The 19,067-nt window shown below is 51.2% G+C and overlaps 4 protein-coding genes and 1 non-coding gene across 5 annotated transcripts; 3 read left to right on the plus strand and 2 right to left on the minus strand.

Annotated features, from left to right (window-relative positions):
* Positions 1–3,314: 3,314 nt before the first annotated feature.
* On the plus strand, positions 3,315–5,114 carry N0V96_006297 (uncharacterized protein; the record flags this gene model as incomplete). Its single annotated transcript, XM_053190845.1, has 1 exon — positions 3,315–5,114. The coding sequence occupies one exon, from the start codon at positions 3,315–3,317 to the stop codon at positions 5,112–5,114; it is 1,800 nt and encodes a 599-aa protein (XP_053051763.1).
* A 3,976-nt stretch (positions 5,115–9,090) lies between these two features.
* On the minus strand, positions 9,091–9,172 carry N0V96_006298. Its single transcript has one exon. It is a non-coding gene; the product is annotated as a tRNA-Ser (tRNA).
* Positions 9,173–11,212: 2,040 nt separating this feature from the next.
* Positions 11,213–12,034, plus strand: N0V96_006299 (uncharacterized protein; the record flags this gene model as incomplete). The annotated part of the gene is made up of 1 exon (XM_053190844.1): positions 11,213–12,034. The coding sequence occupies one exon, from the start codon at positions 11,213–11,215 to the stop codon at positions 12,032–12,034; it is 822 nt and encodes a 273-aa protein (XP_053051762.1).
* Positions 12,035–12,582: 548 nt separating this feature from the next.
* Positions 12,583–13,581, minus strand: N0V96_006300 (uncharacterized protein; the record flags this gene model as incomplete). Its single annotated transcript, XM_053190843.1, has 3 exons — positions 12,583–12,962; positions 13,089–13,222; positions 13,298–13,581. The coding sequence occupies 3 exons, from the start codon at positions 13,579–13,581 to the stop codon at positions 12,583–12,585; spliced, it is 798 nt and encodes a 265-aa protein (XP_053051761.1).
* A 666-nt stretch (positions 13,582–14,247) lies between these two features.
* N0V96_006301 (uncharacterized protein) lies at positions 14,248–15,159 on the plus strand (the record flags this gene model as incomplete). The annotated part of the gene is made up of 1 exon (XM_053190842.1): positions 14,248–15,159. One exon carries the CDS (start codon positions 14,248–14,250, stop codon positions 15,157–15,159), a length of 912 nt encoding a protein of 303 aa, XP_053051760.1.
* Positions 15,160–19,067: the final 3,908 nt, after the last annotated feature.

Genomic DNA, 19,067 nt, shown 5'->3' on the forward strand with positions numbered 1-19,067 from the left:
AAAGAATAAATGGTACAACATTCTGATTTCGGATTCAATTTTGTTGGCAGCAAAACCCGACGTAAAGCTAAAGAATAGAGTTGATGATAATGAAAGAGTCAACCTGCGCACTCTAAGAAAAACTGGGAGATATATAACCGTTTTGTAAGTAGTCCCTTGAAAACAGCGTCCAGATTACGAAGTGACGTTCCATCAAGTTGTTGCCGGTGATTTATGAGTCCGTAAAGTGGGCTTGTTGGCTAAGCACGGAGGCGGTGACCTACGGATGCCTGGAATATCCACATCTATCGAGCTCTGTGATGCGGCTTCCTTTACTCGTGTGTGGAAGTGGAAAAAGTCCAATGGCCCTCGTAGCTGACATGTACCTAAGAACCTAGCCATCATGGCCAAAAGTGCTCTTCATCCCTAATTCTAGATGAAACGGGATGAGGGATTCATGTCCAGTAGCTCTGCTTGCAATTATCGACAACAGTCGTTCTGGCGCACCAGGGTTCCTCCCAATCACATCATATCTAGTCTACTCAGTAGAAGGTGTAGCGAAGGAAGGTTGCAAATTGTTAGACTAATGCGTACACCATGGTTGGCCTGTGGTAGTTGACCGAGAACGAGGATGAGGTGTGTGCCAAGATTAGAGTTCATTAGCTTGAGGGTATATAAGAGAAGCTTAACTCTACCAATGAGCGAATCAGAAATATGTACCCGTACTCCAATGTAGCCGCGAATTGCCTCAATAGCATAGAGAGGCAATATTCTTCATTGAGGTGTTGGCGGCGTATACCTAGAACTAAAGCGTCTCTAAGGTGCATCGAAAGCGCACACGCCATCATTTCTGCCAAAACTAAGGCTCATTCATTATCACCTTGATGAGCAGAGGTTGCTCAACGGGACGTGGGTCTTTCAAAAATTTCGGAAGCAATACTTCGTATCAACGGGAAATAAAGCACTAGAGCATGCATGCTGCATTCTCGGCAGGATCCGACAACAAAAGTTCCTGTTACTCCGTAGGGAATGCAAAGAGACGTACTTCTAGGCGCGGCTCAAGGTACTGCGACTTGGTTGAATTATGTCAGCATGCTTTATCTTTGATGGATCAATAAGGAATTCTCTCCGGCCCTGGGGTGTTGACCGGGGTCTCGCTTGGAGGGGCTCCTGAGTAAAAAGCCAAAAGTCGGGATGAAATTCACACTTAATCGCCGTTTGGGTGGGGATCCGGCGCCGATGACACGGAGGACCCTGCGGGGCAAGGCCGGATTGCGCTAAACTTAGCAGATGGGAGTCGGAGATGCAAAACAGGGGGGCCTATTCTCAAGATTCACATTGGAAGTCTTGGGGTTTGCCTTGTGGCAGCCAGGATGAGCCGGTCCGATGGCTGCGTTTGGCAAGCTGACAGCAGTCGATCAGGGAGGTTGAGATGACTGATGGTGATTCATGAGTTGCTTGCAGCGGCGATGTGATGAACTCAAGTATCGTGTCTGGAAATGAGCGATGAGGTGAGAATGCGAATGAGTCTCAGAACGAGTCTCAGAATGAGAGCTGTCTTGAGGAACCTGGAATACCAAGGAGATAACGGTCCGAGCGAGACTGGAAGTTAATTCGGCAATCGCAACAACCTGCGGAGAATTTCCTTTGAAAGGGAAGGAAGGGTCGCTTGCATTTCTGGACCTGCCGTCACAGGTCAAACTGTCTCAGGAGGCAGGAGCGCCAGTGACGTAGAGGCGGGGGAGTTTGCTGAGGAAGGCGGACCTCAGAGGCTCAGTCTGGCTCCTGCGAAAGAGAAAAAAAAAAAGTGTCCGCCCGCCCATGTTGTGGTTGGTACCTTACACAGTACCTTAAGGCCTTAAGGAAGGAGCGTGGGATAAGCACAGAAAAGGCGGGGCAGATTAGGTAATTGTTGCTCACCGACGCCTCCTCGTCGCACGTCAGGTCTTACACTACCTTAAGGTACTGGAGGCAAGAGGCAAGAGAGGTGCCGGTCTCACAAGTGACAGAAGGAAGAATTTGGAAAGAAAGAACGGCAGACTTTCCGCCCGCAAGGTCTCCACAAATGTCACCGTCACCGTCTGAGTCTCTCCTCTTTTTTTCTCCTGGTGTCTTCCCTTTCCACGGAGTCGTAGTCGCAGTCGTGAACGTGGACCGCTTCCATCTCCAGCAAACGAAGATTCCTTCTCCCCTCTCAATCTGCATTTACTCGACTCTTCCCTGTCGGCAACCCCTTGATTTTCTTCCGTCTGCCCCCCCTTCCATTCTGCCCTGCAGGAAGTCCCCACTCCTTCGTCCTGGTCTTCCCGAAAACCCCCATCTGCGTCTCTGCGTCTCTTCTCGCCTGCCGCCACCACTGCTCGCATTCTCGTCGTCCCAAGGAACAAGCCCGGACTTTTTTTTTTCTCCCTTCTCTCGCATCCAGTTCGCTTCGCCGCCTTATCTCCCGACGAATCATCGTAGCCTAGATCGAAATCAGAGCCCAGCGACACCGAACGATACTAACACCATCGACAAACAAGCCCAGCTTGTTCCCGGTCACCGACGAAGCGAGGACCACCCAACGTGCCAATTACGTTCCCCTCTCCCCCTCGTCACTCTGTCGGTCGGTCATCGCATGCACCTCGTCCCGAGAGTGGAATTAAGGAATTCGCACCCATGTCATGGTGATGCCACATATTGCGACCTATCCATGTCCAATTCTTCCCACCTGCCAGCCACGACTCTCTCCAAGACTCCAACCTATTATTCGCTGATCTGACTTGCGAGCGACCTCACGCTACCTTTCGCTGCTCTGCGGATCGGATACCTACCTGCACACGCTACACAAGCACTCCCGCCTGGCCTGATTCACCACTACGCAGTCAGTACCTAGTCGTACGGACCCCGGATAATTGCTGGACTACCACTACTGCAGACCTACCCAACGCGACGTTGCACACACCGCAAACGCTGTCACGGACAACACACCACCAACCGCCGATAAATCACAAATCCACTAGACCACTCCTGTCCCCGAGATTTGACAACAGCCCTGCTATCTACGACCGCCGATCAACGACTTCTGACCTTCTTCACCGACTCGCGACAACGACCAACTCCTTGGCAACTCGACTCACGCCCAAAGTTCGTCTTTGGACCTTATCATCTCGACGCCCGCCCCCGATCACAACCACGCTAGAAGGTGGTGAATCAGGACCTTTGCTATCTACGACCGCGTTTATTGCCTCTCGACCCTTAGACGCCGACGATCGACCCGATTTCAATAATCTAAAGGCCGACGATACCGCCTCGATCAACACGAACCATCCCCAGCGCCCCCAAAGCATGACACGATGGATCCCCCCGACCCCTTGCCGCTCCGAATAACGAGGAGCGCCTCCTCCTCCTCGTCACTCCATTTCAAGCCGCGCGACCGAAAGCTTCACCTTCTAGTGGCCGCCAATGGGCCTCGCGACATATCATGGGCACAGGCTCTCGTCGTCCGCCTCTCCAAGAGTTCGGCCATTGAGATGCGCGCCATCGTCGACGACGCCGTTCCACGCTTAAGCCAGACTGTCATCACTATGCAGAACCGATCCATGACACTGCCGCTCGGTCCGTCGCGTGCCGGCTCCGAAGCAGACGTTGACGATATCGAATTCTACCGCCAGCAAGCTTTCGAGCTGGTCGAGTGGGCTGATCTTCTGGTTCTCGCCCCCATCGATGCCGACAACATCGCCAAGATGATGGTGGGGATCGCGGATACTTTTCTTCTTGAGGTCCTTCGTGGCTGGGACACAGCGAAAAAGGTGCTCCTCGTCCCTGGAATGAGCACGCACATGTGGGAGAACCCGGTCACGAAAAGGCAGTTGAACAAAATTAACAGCAAATGGCCTTGGGTGCGAGCTATGCCACCTATTCTCTGGCACTACGACAGCGCCCACAAACACCCTAAGCGAATTGTCAATTGGAACGGTTTCAACGACGTGTTGAGCATCATCAAGAACCAAGCCGACTTGCTCGGCCTAGGTCGTGATGTTGACGTCGTCACCCATCTCGGTTACCTCGCTTCGGGTGATCCGCGAGTATACTCCAATTTGCCGCCGGAGATCTGGACTATTATTCTCGACTTTGCCGACGACTGGGAGTTGGCGCAGGCGTTAGGGATTTTCACCAACCTGCCCATGCCATATCCTTGGAAGCTACAACCCAGGAACCCCAACGATCCGGTCAAGGTCTACGAGCACGAATTGGAGTGGCTCGTACTTACTTGCGACTCAACCTCTATTTGCAAAAAGCTGCTTCAGTCGCCGCCTACCTTCCACGAACTCCCAGCACTCGTCATTAAGCTTCTTATCCGCTTCTCGCTGATCGAAGTGCTAACCTGGATGGAGGCCAACCGCCCTGATCTCTTCCAGGCTTTCGACGGGAAGGTCCTCGCGACTAAGGCTTCGGCATACTTCGGACGCCCCGACGTTCTTGATTACTGGAAGGAGAGCCGATATTTCCGTGGTCGCCACCAACAGTGCTATGATGCCGAAGCCCTCGACGGCGCGTCCAAAAACGGCCACATACAGAGCTTGGACTGGTGGTGGCGGCGCTCTGGCTTACCACTCCGCTTCACCGAGGCTGCCCTTGAGCAGGCCAGTGGAAAAGGTCACCTTCTCGTGCTCGAATGGTGGCGTGATGCCGCTGCCCAGGACGAGAATATCGTGCTTAGACCTGGAAAGTCGCTGTTGTGGGCCGCTCAGCACGGCCAGGTTGACGTCATACGTTGGTGGGTGGCCTCTGGCATTCCTGTTGCCAATGGAGATGGCGTAGCAAAGATCGCTTCACGATGGGGCCAAGTCGGCGTTCTCGAACTCTGGAGGAAGCTTAAGGGCGACGACAAGCTTGCTTTCGACGGCGAGGTCCTCGTTCAACCCACGATCCATCAGCACATTGGGGTTCTGGAGTGGTGGCGCAAGTTTGCGTATGGCGAGCTTGAAGGAATGGAGGGACGGAAACACCGCGTCGAATACCGAACCTGCGATATCGAAGAGGCCCTAGAGGACAGCATCGGCGATCAAGAGCCAGTACGGAAGTGGTGGGCCAGCAACGGGCTCAACCTGAGTATTCGTAATCTTGAGTGGATGAGGCCCAGGTATCTGTAGGACTATGATGACACATTTTCGGGCGTAGGCAGCATTGCTTGGGTAGCACTACACATGGCGCCTGGACGTTTCTAGCATCAACATGGGCTCGAAAAAGTTTGGCGTTCACCGGGATTTTCTAGGCGTATGGGAGCGATACATGATTAGGGGAATATGATTCAAATTAAAGACTGATCCCTATGATGTTCAATCACAGTTGTGTTACTCTTTCGCTTATTTAATATTCGGGTATGTACCATTTCTGACTACTTTCAGATCACCAGGGGCGCTGCAACGAGGAGGCCCGCAACCAAGACGGAGCCGTCGAGACTTCTTCCCAAAATCGCGGCACCTTGGGCAGATGTTGACGTCGGCGCTACGCTAGTTGTCGTTGTCTTTGTTGTCGAAGACGAAGATCTTGAAGATGATGTCGGCCCATCATCGCCACCATCAAGTGTCTGCGTAGGCTGTGGGAAGTCTCTCAGAGATGTAGTTCCCGCTGAACCCCCAGGTATCGTCGCAAGTAGACTGGATGTCGCGCTTGTATCATCATCACCACCTCCACCTCCGCCGCCGCCTCCACCGTTGGGGTTCCGACACTTCTTGTCCCCGACACAAGTCAGGCCGGCATTGCAGAAGTATGTTTCGCAGCAGACCTCCCCGGCCGGCATACATCCAGTGCCGCAGGGTGTCTGGCCGGCTGCACACTGGCTTCCTCCTCCTCCTCCTCCCCACCACCGCCGCCACTGCTACCGTTATTGCACTTCTTATTTCCCGCACACGTCTCTCCGGCGTCACAATAGTAGGTATTGCAGCAGACTTGGCCAGCAGGCATACATCCCGTACCGCAAGGAGTCTCGCCCGCAGAACACTGACTTCCGCCGCCAGAGCCGCCGCCCTTGTCACACTTCTTGTTCCCGAGACACTTCTCGCCAGCGTCACAGAAGTATGTGTCGCAACAGACTTGGCCGGCTGGCATACATCCTGATCCACAAGGAGTCTGACCAGCCGCACACTGGCTTCCTCCACCACCACCACCTCCTCCGCTATTACAGCGTTTGTCGCCCACACAAGTGTTCCCAGCAGGGCAGTAATACGTCTGGCAGCAAGTCTGTCCGGTAGGCATACACCCAGTCCCACACAGCGTCTCCCCAGCTCCGCACGAAGTGCCCCCTCCGCCGCCGCCGCCTCCCTTATTACACTTCTTGTCACCCGCGCACGTCTCCCCGGTCGGGCAGTAGTACGTCTGACAACACGTCTGTCCAGAGGGCATACACCCGCTGCCGCACTGCGTTTGCCCGTTCCCACATGAACTTCCTCCCCCGCCTCCACTGCCGCCGGTACAGTATCCATCAGAAGTACACGTCTTCCCGGCATCGCAGTACCCTCCGTTGGAACAACATACCGTGCCAGAGGGGATACAAAGCCCGTTGCAGAGCACCTTTCCTGAACTACAACCCTGAGGCGGACCGGAGCATGTCTTGCCGTTCTGGCAGCACCCGCCTGACGTGCAGTATTTGCCTATCTCGCAGTATCCGCCGGATCCCGTGCCGCAGCATGTTCCGGTGATGGGGATGCAGCCGTTGTCGCAGGATTTCTGGCCGATGTCGCACGAGGCTACGGCCGCGGCGCCGAGGTTGAGGATTGGGATTGTGGAGCCGGTGCCGGGGAAGAGGTAGGCTGGAGTCGAGAGAGAGGTTGAGCCGTCGTAGTTTTGAGGTTCGTCGGCGTGGGTCAGGAGGGGGAGGAGCAGAGTTGAGAGGGATAAGAGGAGGTGTTTGGAGAGCATAGTGGGTTGTTTGGGGCTGTATGCTCTTTGAGATTTTGGTACTGAAAAAGGATGAGGTTGTGTCTGGGTAGGTTCGCCTGAAGCTCAAAGGCTTTGAGGGGGGCGGGAGACGTGAGCTCGTGGGACAGCTCTTGGGACTTGTGTTGTGGTATATGTAGTTCTTGGCCAGACCCAAGTCCAAGAAGAAAGACTGCCCTCGTCAGGCCAGGCGTCCTGACCTTGACACCTCCGCGGCTTTCTATCGAATCTTGCTCAAGGGGTTGCCACTCACACAAAGCCGTTGATCAGGCTGAGGCATATCCTTACCATTTACTTGGTATTTAGAGCTGAATTCAAGCTTCCAACCCCGGACCTTGCTCATCGCTCGCTAGCTCCCTTGTCAAGGCTCACCCGACGTCCATCTCTATTTCTTGGGTGCTTGTTTGCGGTCAAGTCACACGGACCGACGGACGGCGGGTTGGAAGAACAATACGACGGGCGTTTACCTTGTTGCCAAGTCCTTTGATCCCTTGATTGACAAAGCGATTGTTTCTTGGCAAGGAGAGTTTGTTGTACTCTGTACAAGAACTGGAGTCTTTACCGACCCCTTAGACGGGGACGGACAGAGGTCTGGGATACTGGTGGGCGAAAAGGGGTGGGCTGATTAGAGAGTGCGGGTGAGCCTTACGGGGATGAGCTAGACATGCAGGGTTTAATGATAACCAGGCATCTGCACTTCGTTAGATGCTTCTTTTCCACATGGTTTGATTAGAGGATCATGAGTGGCGTCTCGTGTTCAGATAGTTAGCTTAAGACGTCGAAGAACAGAACGGGTGAGAAGAGAGGGCCCGGAGAGGAGGGGCCCCATCGCGGAGCACCAGAGGACAGGATGCTGTTGGGCAACTACGGATACGGAGCGATTCCGAATCTATCATTGACTTGAAGATTGCTTGTATCATTCACAGCCTCAGATCATCAATCCTGTCCGAATTCAGTCAAAGCTATTAGCCCGACTGACATCACCTGCCACCGCCAGGCATGACTCCCGAGTCCGAGTCCGCCTCCGCCTGTCGACCCCGTCCCCGCATTCCTGTCAGCCTGGGCTAGCGAGCTCAGCTCGTTTAACCTTGTTTCTCTAGCTTCCCTAGCTTATTAGCTCCTGCGAGTAAGCGAAGTGAAGCTCTCGGGCTAATGCCGATTCAAGGTCCAGATCGTCAACACGTATCGAATGCTTACTCTGACTCGGGCGCGAGATGACCCGCTCAAAACTACATGACTGGCAAAAGACAGATTAACAACGCTTTCAAGCGTGCAAGCGTATATGCACAGTACTACATAGCACACACACTTGAAGCGACACAGGTTTGGCCAACGAAGTAAGGTCCTGTCAGACTTTTTACGCCCTAACGGCGACTGGCGCGGTGCGGCTGAGTCAAATTTGACGACTGTGACGAATGGAGTTGAGGGGATCCCCAAGAGAGGCGTTCGCTAGTCCCAGAGTTGCAGTTGGACCCTTGTGTAAGTTGTGTTGTGGCTTGAGGTTGCTTTTGAGTTGGCGGCTTGGCATTCCTGGGTTTTCAGCATCGCTTGCGGTGTTTTGCGAGGTTGGCAGGTTGGGGTCAAGCAGGCTGTGAGAATGGAACGTCGGGATCTTTGCCTGTGAAGCCACTGATGTAGATATGCTGGAAACATGTACTACCATTTCATCCCTGATGCCCTTAGGACATTATCAATCAACTCTCAAATGTCGCTGAACCACTATTCAGAGTAAACCTTTTCACATGCATTCGCAGTGTGATGGTGTTGTCGGACAACGTAAACCCGCCATGTGTGGTACTAGGCCCCTCGGCTGAACGGGATTTGTGCCGTCTGACAGATCTGGATCGTGAGTGCGATTCAGTTTGTCTCGGCTGTGGGCTTTCGATGAGGCTTCCTCTAATCATGAGTTTGGTGCACCCCAGCCATCAACATTGTGACATGGTTTGTCTTGGGCGCGCAGAAGTCGTGGAGAGAGATATTGTAAGTCGAGGGATGAGGCGCTGACATAAGTGGCGTTTTCCATCTGATGGGGTCGCAAAGAGACACAAAAGACAAAAGCGCAAAGTCTCCACTTTTCCGGTAACCAGGCGCACAGAATTTGATGTTCAAAAGCGCAAAGTCTGGCAAATCCTCACAACTCAAAGCCGACAACATCAAACAACCAAAATCGTTGCCAAAAGCAAAAGATATCGACGTTGGCCTGATTCGAACAGACGCTCCCGAAGGAACAAGATTTCTAGTCTTGCGCATTAGACCACTCTGCCACAACGCCGGAATGTAGTTGAACCCGCTTTGAGGCGGGGATGATGGGAACTGGCTTGCTGTCCTTCATGATCCTAGGCGGGGCGTGACGAATGTGCATGTCTGAGTAGCTGCTCGCGTGAGGTGTGGATATTGATCAAAATGTCACTAGCCCATGCAGTTTCGAAATGCTGAGAAGACAAGCGCCCATAGCAGATGTTTCTATCAATATGTGTTGTTGCGGGATATCCTATCACACTTGCGCATTTTTGCTTGGAATCTCCTCAAGTCTTCCTGAAAATATACCTCCACCACCCTCCGGTCCTCCATAACTTCAAAGTAGAACTAAGTGATTTCATGCAAGACAGCAAACTCGCGCCCGTTTCTTAGACGCAAGAGGCAATCGCTATCCCTCTCGCCAAGTAGAGCATCTCGAAAAGTGAGCGAATGCGAACTTGCCGACTGTCCGGTGCCAAGGTTATCAAGAGCCTCGGAAACTCTGCACTCGCTGGCGGTACCAGAAAAAACTGTGCAAGATGACACGAGGTGTGAGACTGCCCCTGACCCTGAGCCGATCAGACGAGCGGGGTCACCCAGATTTTTGGGGAGGGGAAGTCCAGCCGGCGGGGCTGCATGGAGCATTTGGGGTCTGAAATTTTTTAAACGCTGAACCCATGTCAATTCCTGTTGCTGGCTGTCGTCCGTTCTTATTCTAAATGCATCCTGGTATGAGGCCCGGAAAGTTGATGTAATCAGGAACAGCGCAGTAGTCTTTGTGAGCTGTGGGTAACTCCGCTTGTTCTTGCTATTTTTAACCTTATTCTTACGTTGACTCAATAATACCAGGCGAGTGCCTTGGTCTTTCTTTGACTGGAGCCGTCCACTTGAGATACCTAGGGCAGATCTGAGATCACCTTCAGACATTGATTAACTCCTGTTTGCCAAGGCCCATTATGAAGAGAAAGGCTAAAGCTCGCTGTCGCTACTTCTTGCCAACAATATTTGCAGCAGTAATGGTCGTCGACATTTTGCCAAGTCCAACGTCGACTAGACTTCTGGGTGGTATTACTTTCGCCAGGCCAGACCGCAGCGTCGGGTTCACCACGAAGACAAGTCGACCCGATGCCAAATGCTTGGCATAGAATGATGTCCCTTTCGAACAGCTGGGCGAAAAACTATCCAAGAGACGATCTTGGCGGGGTAATAATACATATCGCCCGATAAAGAATATTAGTTCCAAGTCAACGATGTAACCCGATACGACGGTAAAACTCCTTGGATTTCGTGCGTGAGCCCAACAAGTCATCGCACGGCTCATCACCTCTCACTTGTTGTACTGCCAAGTTTGTCTGCGCCGTCGTAGCCGCTCCCACATACAGGATCACTTCGAAGCCAGTGTAGCTCTCTACTGACTTGCGAAGCCTCGAAATAGATTTAGCTGTAAACTGCGGAGTTGCTCAAGGCAAGAGAGAGGGAGGAGATCGGATTCCTCTTGTCATGAGACTATTCCCGCCTTGCGTCCATGAAACGGTCAAAATATGGGGCTCCTTACCAGTCTCATTGGCTGCACATCACGGATGATGCGCGACCAGGCCTTACCCCAGACAACCCGAAACGGCTTGCCTGTCAGACACCTTGACTTGGAGTGTGTCGCTAAATCCTGCCAACCAACCTCGACGTATTAATAGAACAGCCCGGGTCTGATTGCTAAAATCAGCCTTTTGAGAGGTCAACCACGATGCGTCCGATGGTTGTCTATTATGTGATGGAAGTTTGGACAGGTGCTAATCTTGGCTCAAACATGTCCTCACCAACTCCTCCCATATGCCTCAGTGAGACCGAGCTGTCACAACACAACAGCGTCTTGGCTGGAGGTTGGATGGTGGACTACGGATGGTTACGATATATAAAGTAGTGTGAAGGATCTCTCAAAGTCAGTTTCGAGTAGAAAGTCTTCAGCCTCCAACGCGTCTTCCCTTTTGAGTTCATCTATCAAATTCGGTCGTGCGCTGGTTCGCCGGCATATCGTAATCATTCAATTCGATACAAAGTCTATTCCCACGATACCGTCATGTTCTTCGGATCTCTCCTGCCTCTGAGGCTGTTTGGCCCTGTCTTCTTTTACTCGATTCTTCTCTTCTGTTCTATTGCCATTCTTATCAATGCTGAAGATCCCACCTCTTCACCAGCTCAGCAAAGCGCACCCTTCGTAGACCAGGCCACAGGCCTGGCTATGGAGCGTTTCTTCGGAGCCCGTACCTCATTCGCCTTTGCGATGGCTCTACCAGAAACAACTTCGTCATCCTTCATCGGCCAGCTGTCATTCCCGCTCGTCAACGGTGCTGGATGGGGGGCGATGGGCTTGACCGGCGACATGGAAGGAAACTTTTTCCTTGCGGCATGGCCCGATGGCCAGGGCGGTGTCATGGCTACCTTTCGGCAGGGAACCAACGAGGACAACCCGCCCGAAGTCAAGGGCAACTTCGCCGTCCGGCCTATCGCCGAGGGCGTCTCTGTTAACGCGACGTCTCTGACGTATACCTTTCTCTGCGAAAACTGTCTCGACGCGACCCTGGGACTCGGCCCGGAGGCCACGAGTGCCAACGCTGTCATGGGATGGGCTCTATCGGAGAAGGCCGTGAGGAACCCCGGAAACCCTGGGGCAACTCTGGGGTTTCACGAGCGAGGATTCGGCCCGTTTACTGCGCGGCTAGGCAACGCAAAGTCTGCACAGTTTGATGCTGTAGCTGCCACCGCTGGGCAGCCCGTTGCTGGCTCGAGTCGAGCGGTTGCGGTGACCCCTAATGCGTTCCGCGAGGGGGAGGGCGGAGATGACGATAAGAAGAAAGGGGGTGGAAAGGGTGGAGATGACGACGATGATGATGACGATTAGCCAATTGGTTAATTTACTAAATCTAAATAAAATCAACTGCTAAAGATTGCTCATTGAAGATCTCTGCTCAACTCAATTCACCCTTACAATACACCAGTACTGCCTACATGTAGCTCCTGCAAAAGTTTTGAGTTTCCGACCACTTCTGGACCCCTCTGATTTGGTGCAAGCCTGAACTAGATCAACCGCATTCTGCTTCTGTGACAGCACGTATTTCCTGTGGGAAAGATTATGCGTCTGAATAGCGTAGGAATTTGCAATCGTACTAAAACTAATATCGATAGTTAGGGTAGCAACAATGAGTGCTGTCCAAAACGTGAAGAGCTTTGACGGATTCCGGTTCTCCTGATCAACCGAGGTTTCATAGCACCTCCCATACATCTCAATCATGGGTCTTACCCCGCAAGAAGAGTATACATCTTGGGCGGGATCCGTGTTCGACTTTCCTGCAAGGTAGATCACTGAGTTTATTGATATTGCAGATCTCAAAAACTGTCTTAAGTTCTGAACCCCTCATGCGAGTGCGACCATTCCAATCAGGGGCAGATCTACAGCAAAGTATCAGAAGAAACCTCCTTCCAGTCATCGACCAGTTTAATTGTGTCAGCACACTTCTTGGTCAACTGAGAAACTGCGTCCGGTCCAAGGGCAAGGCTGACAGGTAAGGGTCGCCCCTGAGCACTTCCTCTGGATCCGACCGTGTCAATGATGCGAGAAACTGCCTTGGCGGGATCTCCAGGTTGCTGTTGATGAGCTCCCTTAAATCGGGCATAGAGCGGATCAACAATAGGCTTGTAGTCCGGAATCTTCGTCTCAACATAGACAGTGTTGTTGGCGTTGAGCAGTTCGGTGCGGAAGAAACCTGGCTCTACGAGAAGTGTCTGGAGCCCCAATGGTGCAACCTCAAGATTAAGGGCCTCAACAGCACCTGATTTCAGGGGGCGTTAGTCAAAAAAGTTCCTCAGCCCGCCATTCAAACTTTTCTTTGGAAAGCCGGGGGAAATACCTCTCAAGGCACTCTTAGAAGCGCAATACGCCCCTAGGGTAGGAATACCTCCCCACGCGGCGGTCGAACCTATGAAGACAAATGTCCCAGATTTGCGTGCTCGGAAATGAGGTAAGAAGGCTCGAGTGGTACCAAGTGGTCCAAAAAGGTGAGTCTGAAAGACTTTGTTCCAATCTTCCTGGCTAAAATTTCAAGGGTCAGGTACACATATCTTCAATAAGGATCAAGAAGCGATGGGTCAAGTGAGAGCAACTAACCTGTCGTCCTCCATGGTTCCGAAGTGGGAGTAGCCTGCATTGTTGACTAGCACATCAACACTGCCATAGATGCTGAGGCTGTCCTGGGCCACCTTGTCGAACTCGGCCTGGTCGGCAAGGAGATCCAATTTCAGTACAGCCGCGCCAGCTTCACGAAAGTGGGCTATCTTCGAGGTGTCGCGAGCTGTAGCAATGACTTTATCTCCTTTAGCAAGGAGTGCCTTGACAAACTCGGCGCCAAAGCCTGAGGTGCTTCCCGTAATGAGCCAAACAAGAGGAGCCATGATGAGTCGGTTATTGTAAATGATTATTGTGCTTTTGGGTCTGAGTATAATTTTGAAGACGGTGTTCAACGAAGTGAATAGCAGTTGCAGAAGATTATAAGATAATCTGAATCCAAGAGATTTGAAATCAAGGGGCGTGCGGCTTTTGTCCCAGCAAGGCAAACTTCGTTCAGTCAGTGGACTTTAGACGATTTTACGGACATATCGGAAGTAAGGTGAATCATAGATATAAAGGCATAACCTTAAAGCGACATGATTCCAGTAAAATGCCGATGTAAGGCCTTATGTCGTCATGTCATGTGGAGTCCGAAGTCCTGACAAATCTCTCGACAGGACGCCATGCCCCCTTTCTAAAGTTATAGGCCTGGCGAAAGTCAATTATCTAATCCATGGTCAAAGCCAAGAGGTGAACTGGATGCTTGGCAACATACTAATCCAGGGCGACGATAAGACAGGCGACGGATGTTGTCGTTCTGGCAGCAACAGAGTGATATCTGAGCCACTTAGACTGCGTGGGTATCGGGCTTGGCCAATCTGTGTCAAAAAGTACTTAAGACTGACAACCACCTGACCCTCAATGTTATTCTTGAACACTCAAGAAATAACAGTTCTTAGAAATCCTATTCATTACTCAAATCATCTACTGCACGTACGCAATCTCAAATCATGTCTTTGATCAGCATCGCCAAAGGCAGTCTCCAATTAGCTGGCCTGCTCCGCCGCCCAGAGAACGCTTCATCTTTAGCTCCAGGCCTCGTCGTTGTCCATCCTGGCGGCGGAGTTAAAGAGCAGACTGCCAACCTTTATGCTCATCGCATGTCTCAACAGGGATTCGTCTCTGTTGCCTTTGACGCACTCTACCAAGGACAATCTGAGGGAAGCCCGCGCCACCTGGAGGACCCAGGTTCTAGGGTCTCGGATGTGTCCTCTGTTGTAGACTACCTACAGACCCTTGACTACGTCAACCCTGACGCGATCACAGTTCTCGGGATCTGCGCGGGCGGCGGGTACGGTATCGCCGCGGCAGCCACTGACCATCGAATCAAGGCGGTAGCCGCAATCAGCTTGGTCAACATTGGCGACACAAATCGCCAAGGCTGGCTAAACACCTTGAATATTTCGGATGCTTACGCTGCGGTTAAGTCTGCGGCGGGAGATATTCAAGACATCGTCAGGGATGGCAACATTACCTACCTCCAATACATTCCCGACCCTCCCCAATCCGACACACCCCCTGACCTGGTCGACGCATGGGACTATTATCGCACACCTCGCGGCTTTTACAACACGTCCGAGAACCGTATGCACCCCGCTTCGGTCCCCCTTATCTATCGTTTCGATTCTTGGCACCTCACAGACCTGTTTCTTTCTCAACCAACGATCTTGATTGCCGGGGAGGACGCCGATAGTCGTTGGGGCACGGATGATATCTACGAGAAAATCAAGGATTCCAATCCGAACGCGGTGAAGATTTTGGTGCCTGGTGGACGCCACATGGACTTTTATGACCGGGAGCCGTACGTGACACCCTCCGTTGCTAATGTGACGGAGTTCTTCAAAGCCCACCTCAAGCTTTGAGGAAGGTGTAGACATGGATCAATAAAAACGGCAAGATTTCGACCTATCTAGAGGTTTCGCAATAAGGTAGGCTAAGGATACATTTACTTTGATAATCATGCCTCCTGGGACTCTAGGCTTCGGCAGAGAAACTTCTGAATCAAAGACTCTTCAATCCAAATTTCGAACTGAATCGTTCATGTAATCAAGACCGCACGTGAGCTTCTCAGACGCACTAATGATCGAAAAAGGGACAGACCATCTCCCCAGCGTGCATATTATGAATTTCCACAGCGCTAGTAGCACACTGATATAGCCTAAGGTAGACCATAATCAAACCCGTCCCAGTGAGATGGCTGTCTCACTATACTTTCTGGTAAGATATCGCCTGAAGACTTCCGTTCCATCGCTATCATGAAGACTTCCAATCCACATTACCTGACGCAGACTGGCTTTCGCCTCAAACCACATGGTACCAAGACTGGTCTGTATTAGAGGGTAGAGAATATCCGATAGCCACCCTTGATCTCGATTTTGGAATACTGAGATGGCTCCTACCATCAAAGCCCAGGCGAACAAAAAGGTTTCTTCGGCCGTAGTGGGTGAAAAGGCCAGACAGGCCTCGTGGAACTGAGTGGCCAGATGAGGATATTCAGTTTTCAAGCCGGGAAAGCTCCAGAAAACAGTAGTCAGGTAGGCGTGGACTGAAAGTCTGAGAACCTCCACAAAACGGTCTCTAGTATCGTCATGAAAGTCAAGTACGAGAAGTTGTGACTGGATAAATGTCAGGAACTTCTCCAAAGTCATGTCCGCCAGCTTTTCTCCTGTCTCGTGGCTTGTGTTGATCATCTGTGAAAGAATCTGGACATTCTTCACACAGATGTACAGCTGTCTGTCAAGGCCATAAATCAGGTCGCGCGAGCGTGAAAAGCAACTCTGATCGATTGGCCAGTGCTCAAAATCATGGGTCTGGCTGGATAATTCACAAATAGAAGATGAGATGCCTTGACAGTAGACTGGCTTATAGCCAGTACACATACTGTAAATCAAATCCGCTCTTCGTTCGGGATTGTTAGTACATGTACTTCGCTGCTGTTTCAAGGAGAAGGAAGGTAGGGTGTTGCGTTGAATGCTTACCTCCGGATCTTTTCCTGGAGAAGAGGCTTTTCATCGTACGACTTTAGCCCCCCACGAAGGTCGATGATTCTTTTTAGTCCCATCATATGCATGTGGGCGCTCTCCATATCTCCAAAGCACTCCGTAATAAAGAGCATGAACATAACCACCGTCGTTGTGGAGTCAGTCAAGGCAGTCTGTGGGTCGCAGAGCTGTTTATTGAGTTCGCTGACAGTTCGATATGAGTGATATTTTGTTCTTTCACTCTTCCGCCCCGCCAGATCATCGAAGAAGAACGAGGTGGTGTACAGGATGGCGTGGAGATAGGCTAGATCAACCTGGGTCCAATGAAACCAGTAAATATTGGTGACGTCGGAAGCAGAGTACTTGGCGATTGGATACATGTTGGTTTTCAAATAGGTGAAATCTGAGGATGGCGTTAGTGCACATAGCACCGGGATGAGTTGTCTGAGACCCACAAGTACAAAGGAGGCTACGAGCACTAACGTCGATTTCTTCAGGAAACCTAACGAAAGCAAAGATGCTAGCTGAGGGAGGAGATAGGAGAGGTTGTTGCACGCCGGCAATATCACGATCGTTGAGCAGGTCGTATCCGGGTTCATCTTCTTGGAGGCCGCCATCATGGCCATGCGTTGTGGATGGTAGCCCCATGGTGACTGGGAAGATATGCCGCATCTGTAATCTTGGTTTCGTCCGCTTCCGAGTATTCTTGCCCCTCATGACATGGCTTCTTATGAGCTTTCGGTCTCTGTCCGTTGGCAAATCGCTTGCTGTGGTGATGACAAAAGCAAGTCCATTTGTCGCTTGTTCCCATGTCAGCCACTGAACTCTCATGTTCATGATGCATGTGACCACTCAATGCTCGCGTGCAATAATTTACCGGTTTGTTCAGTTTTTCCCGTACTAGACATGACTCTCTGAGTATGGGGACGGAGCGGACTTTCGGTCGATATCTTCATTAGGAAAACAGTTGAAAATCAGAAGTTGTTGATGGGAAATCCAACCAGAATTGCAACAGAACTATGCGGACATTAAGAGCTTCCGCACGAAGCACTGACCCATTTGCCAAGACTTGATTATTTCCCTAATTCGATCTAGCGCGATCTGTCCCATAGTTTGAACTCAGTCTCAATACCATCCGCCTACCCGACATCCTTACCACGTCTTACCGAGCACGTAGTCGGTTTCGGTCTACCACGGATCTCCATGGAACAACTCGAGCAAAGCAAACCATAAATAAGAAAGAAAGAGGAAGGATCCAAACTAGACATTCAAGCCGACCGTGGAAGAGCGAGACACAATCCCGGAGATTTGGCCAAGGCATTCAATCTACTCGACTTTGTGAAGAAACAACGAGACATCAGTCCATCAATACCACCATCAATACCACCATCAATACCACCATCAATACCGCCATCAATACTGCTGGAGTAGGTATAAGAGCAGATATTCTTCTGTTGTAAGTGTCACTCTGATACCAAGTCAACTTTATGATACATTCCCCATCAAAATGCGGGTTCACACGATTTGCAGCATTGGCCTTGTCCTGCATGCCGCCCGTGCAATTGATATGAGAGACTACGCACCATCATGCGGCGTAGAACCAGAGTTTCGGCTCTGGTACAAAGAGTAGGCCAGACCAAATTCACCTTCGTTCCATACGTGCTCATAAATCGTTGGATCCAACTAGACTTCTCAACGCTTTTTGAAGACCCTGCCGCAACTGATCGCGCCACCGACTTCTTCGCACCCGGCGGTGCTTTGGTCATCCTCGGAGCAAGGAACACTGGCAATAGAGAAATCCTGGCAGCCAGAGGAGCGATGTTGCCCGCAGATGATTCAGTGCAATGGAACGTAGGTTACTCGGACCTTTCTTATGACGGTGGAACGAAATGTCGGCTGACTTCCTATACATAGCATTTCCCAAATCAAACCTTCGTAACTTTGGAGACACGAACGGACAAGACTTTTGAGGTCGGCGGGGTCCTGGAGATAAGCCGCCCGATCAACTCAAGCTGCGCAACTACGTAGTAAGACATGAGTACTTTCTTTGGTCGCATTCCGTTATCTATACAGACAACTCACAAAGTCTACCCATGTTTAGCTTCCAAACGCATTTCACCGTTGCGAAGAATCCGGAGACCGGAAAGACGAATCTCACCCCGCAGGGTGGCAGTCTTATCATCTACGACGGATATTCTATCAACGCCACAAGTGACCCCTGCATAAAGGAAACAGCAGTCATTGAGTGCGTGTGTCATTTGTGGCATATTGGATCCTATCTGCAGGAAACAAGGATTTCTGCTCATTAGCTTGCTTCATTTGCAACACTTACCGCTGATCAAGACTGTGCTGTGGGTATATTTGGGTCTGAGAGGTAGAGTAAAAAGGGTTGTTGTTCTTCTCTATGTTGCACATCCGTCATATGAAGTGACATACCTGAAGGTCGTAGATTTAGCTCCCTTAGGGACCTGGTATGAGTAGATGATATAAGGCAGTTCGTACTGAGTTTCTTCCATGATTCTGCCTGAGGCCTGCTCTTTTCCTACTCATTGCTGCTATGCTAACTTAAACACCACATCTCGGCAAAATCGGGTGATGAGAGACCATATTGTGGGAGACACAGGTACTTGAAATCCAAGGTGCCTATTGGAGCTTGGAACAGTAACTTGATGGTCCACGAAAGACTTAATGAGATCCAAAGGGGGGAGGGGGGACACAGTCTTCATTGCGAGTTGACCCGATGAGCATTCATGTTCCTTTTCCAAGAAACATAGGATCCGTGTCGAGGT

The sequence above is a fragment of the Colletotrichum fioriniae genome, assembly GCF_027942845.1.
Source record: "Colletotrichum fioriniae strain IMI 355084 chromosome Unknown scaffold_7, whole genome shotgun sequence".
Taxonomy (NCBI): domain Eukaryota; kingdom Fungi; phylum Ascomycota; class Sordariomycetes; order Glomerellales; family Glomerellaceae; genus Colletotrichum; species Colletotrichum fioriniae.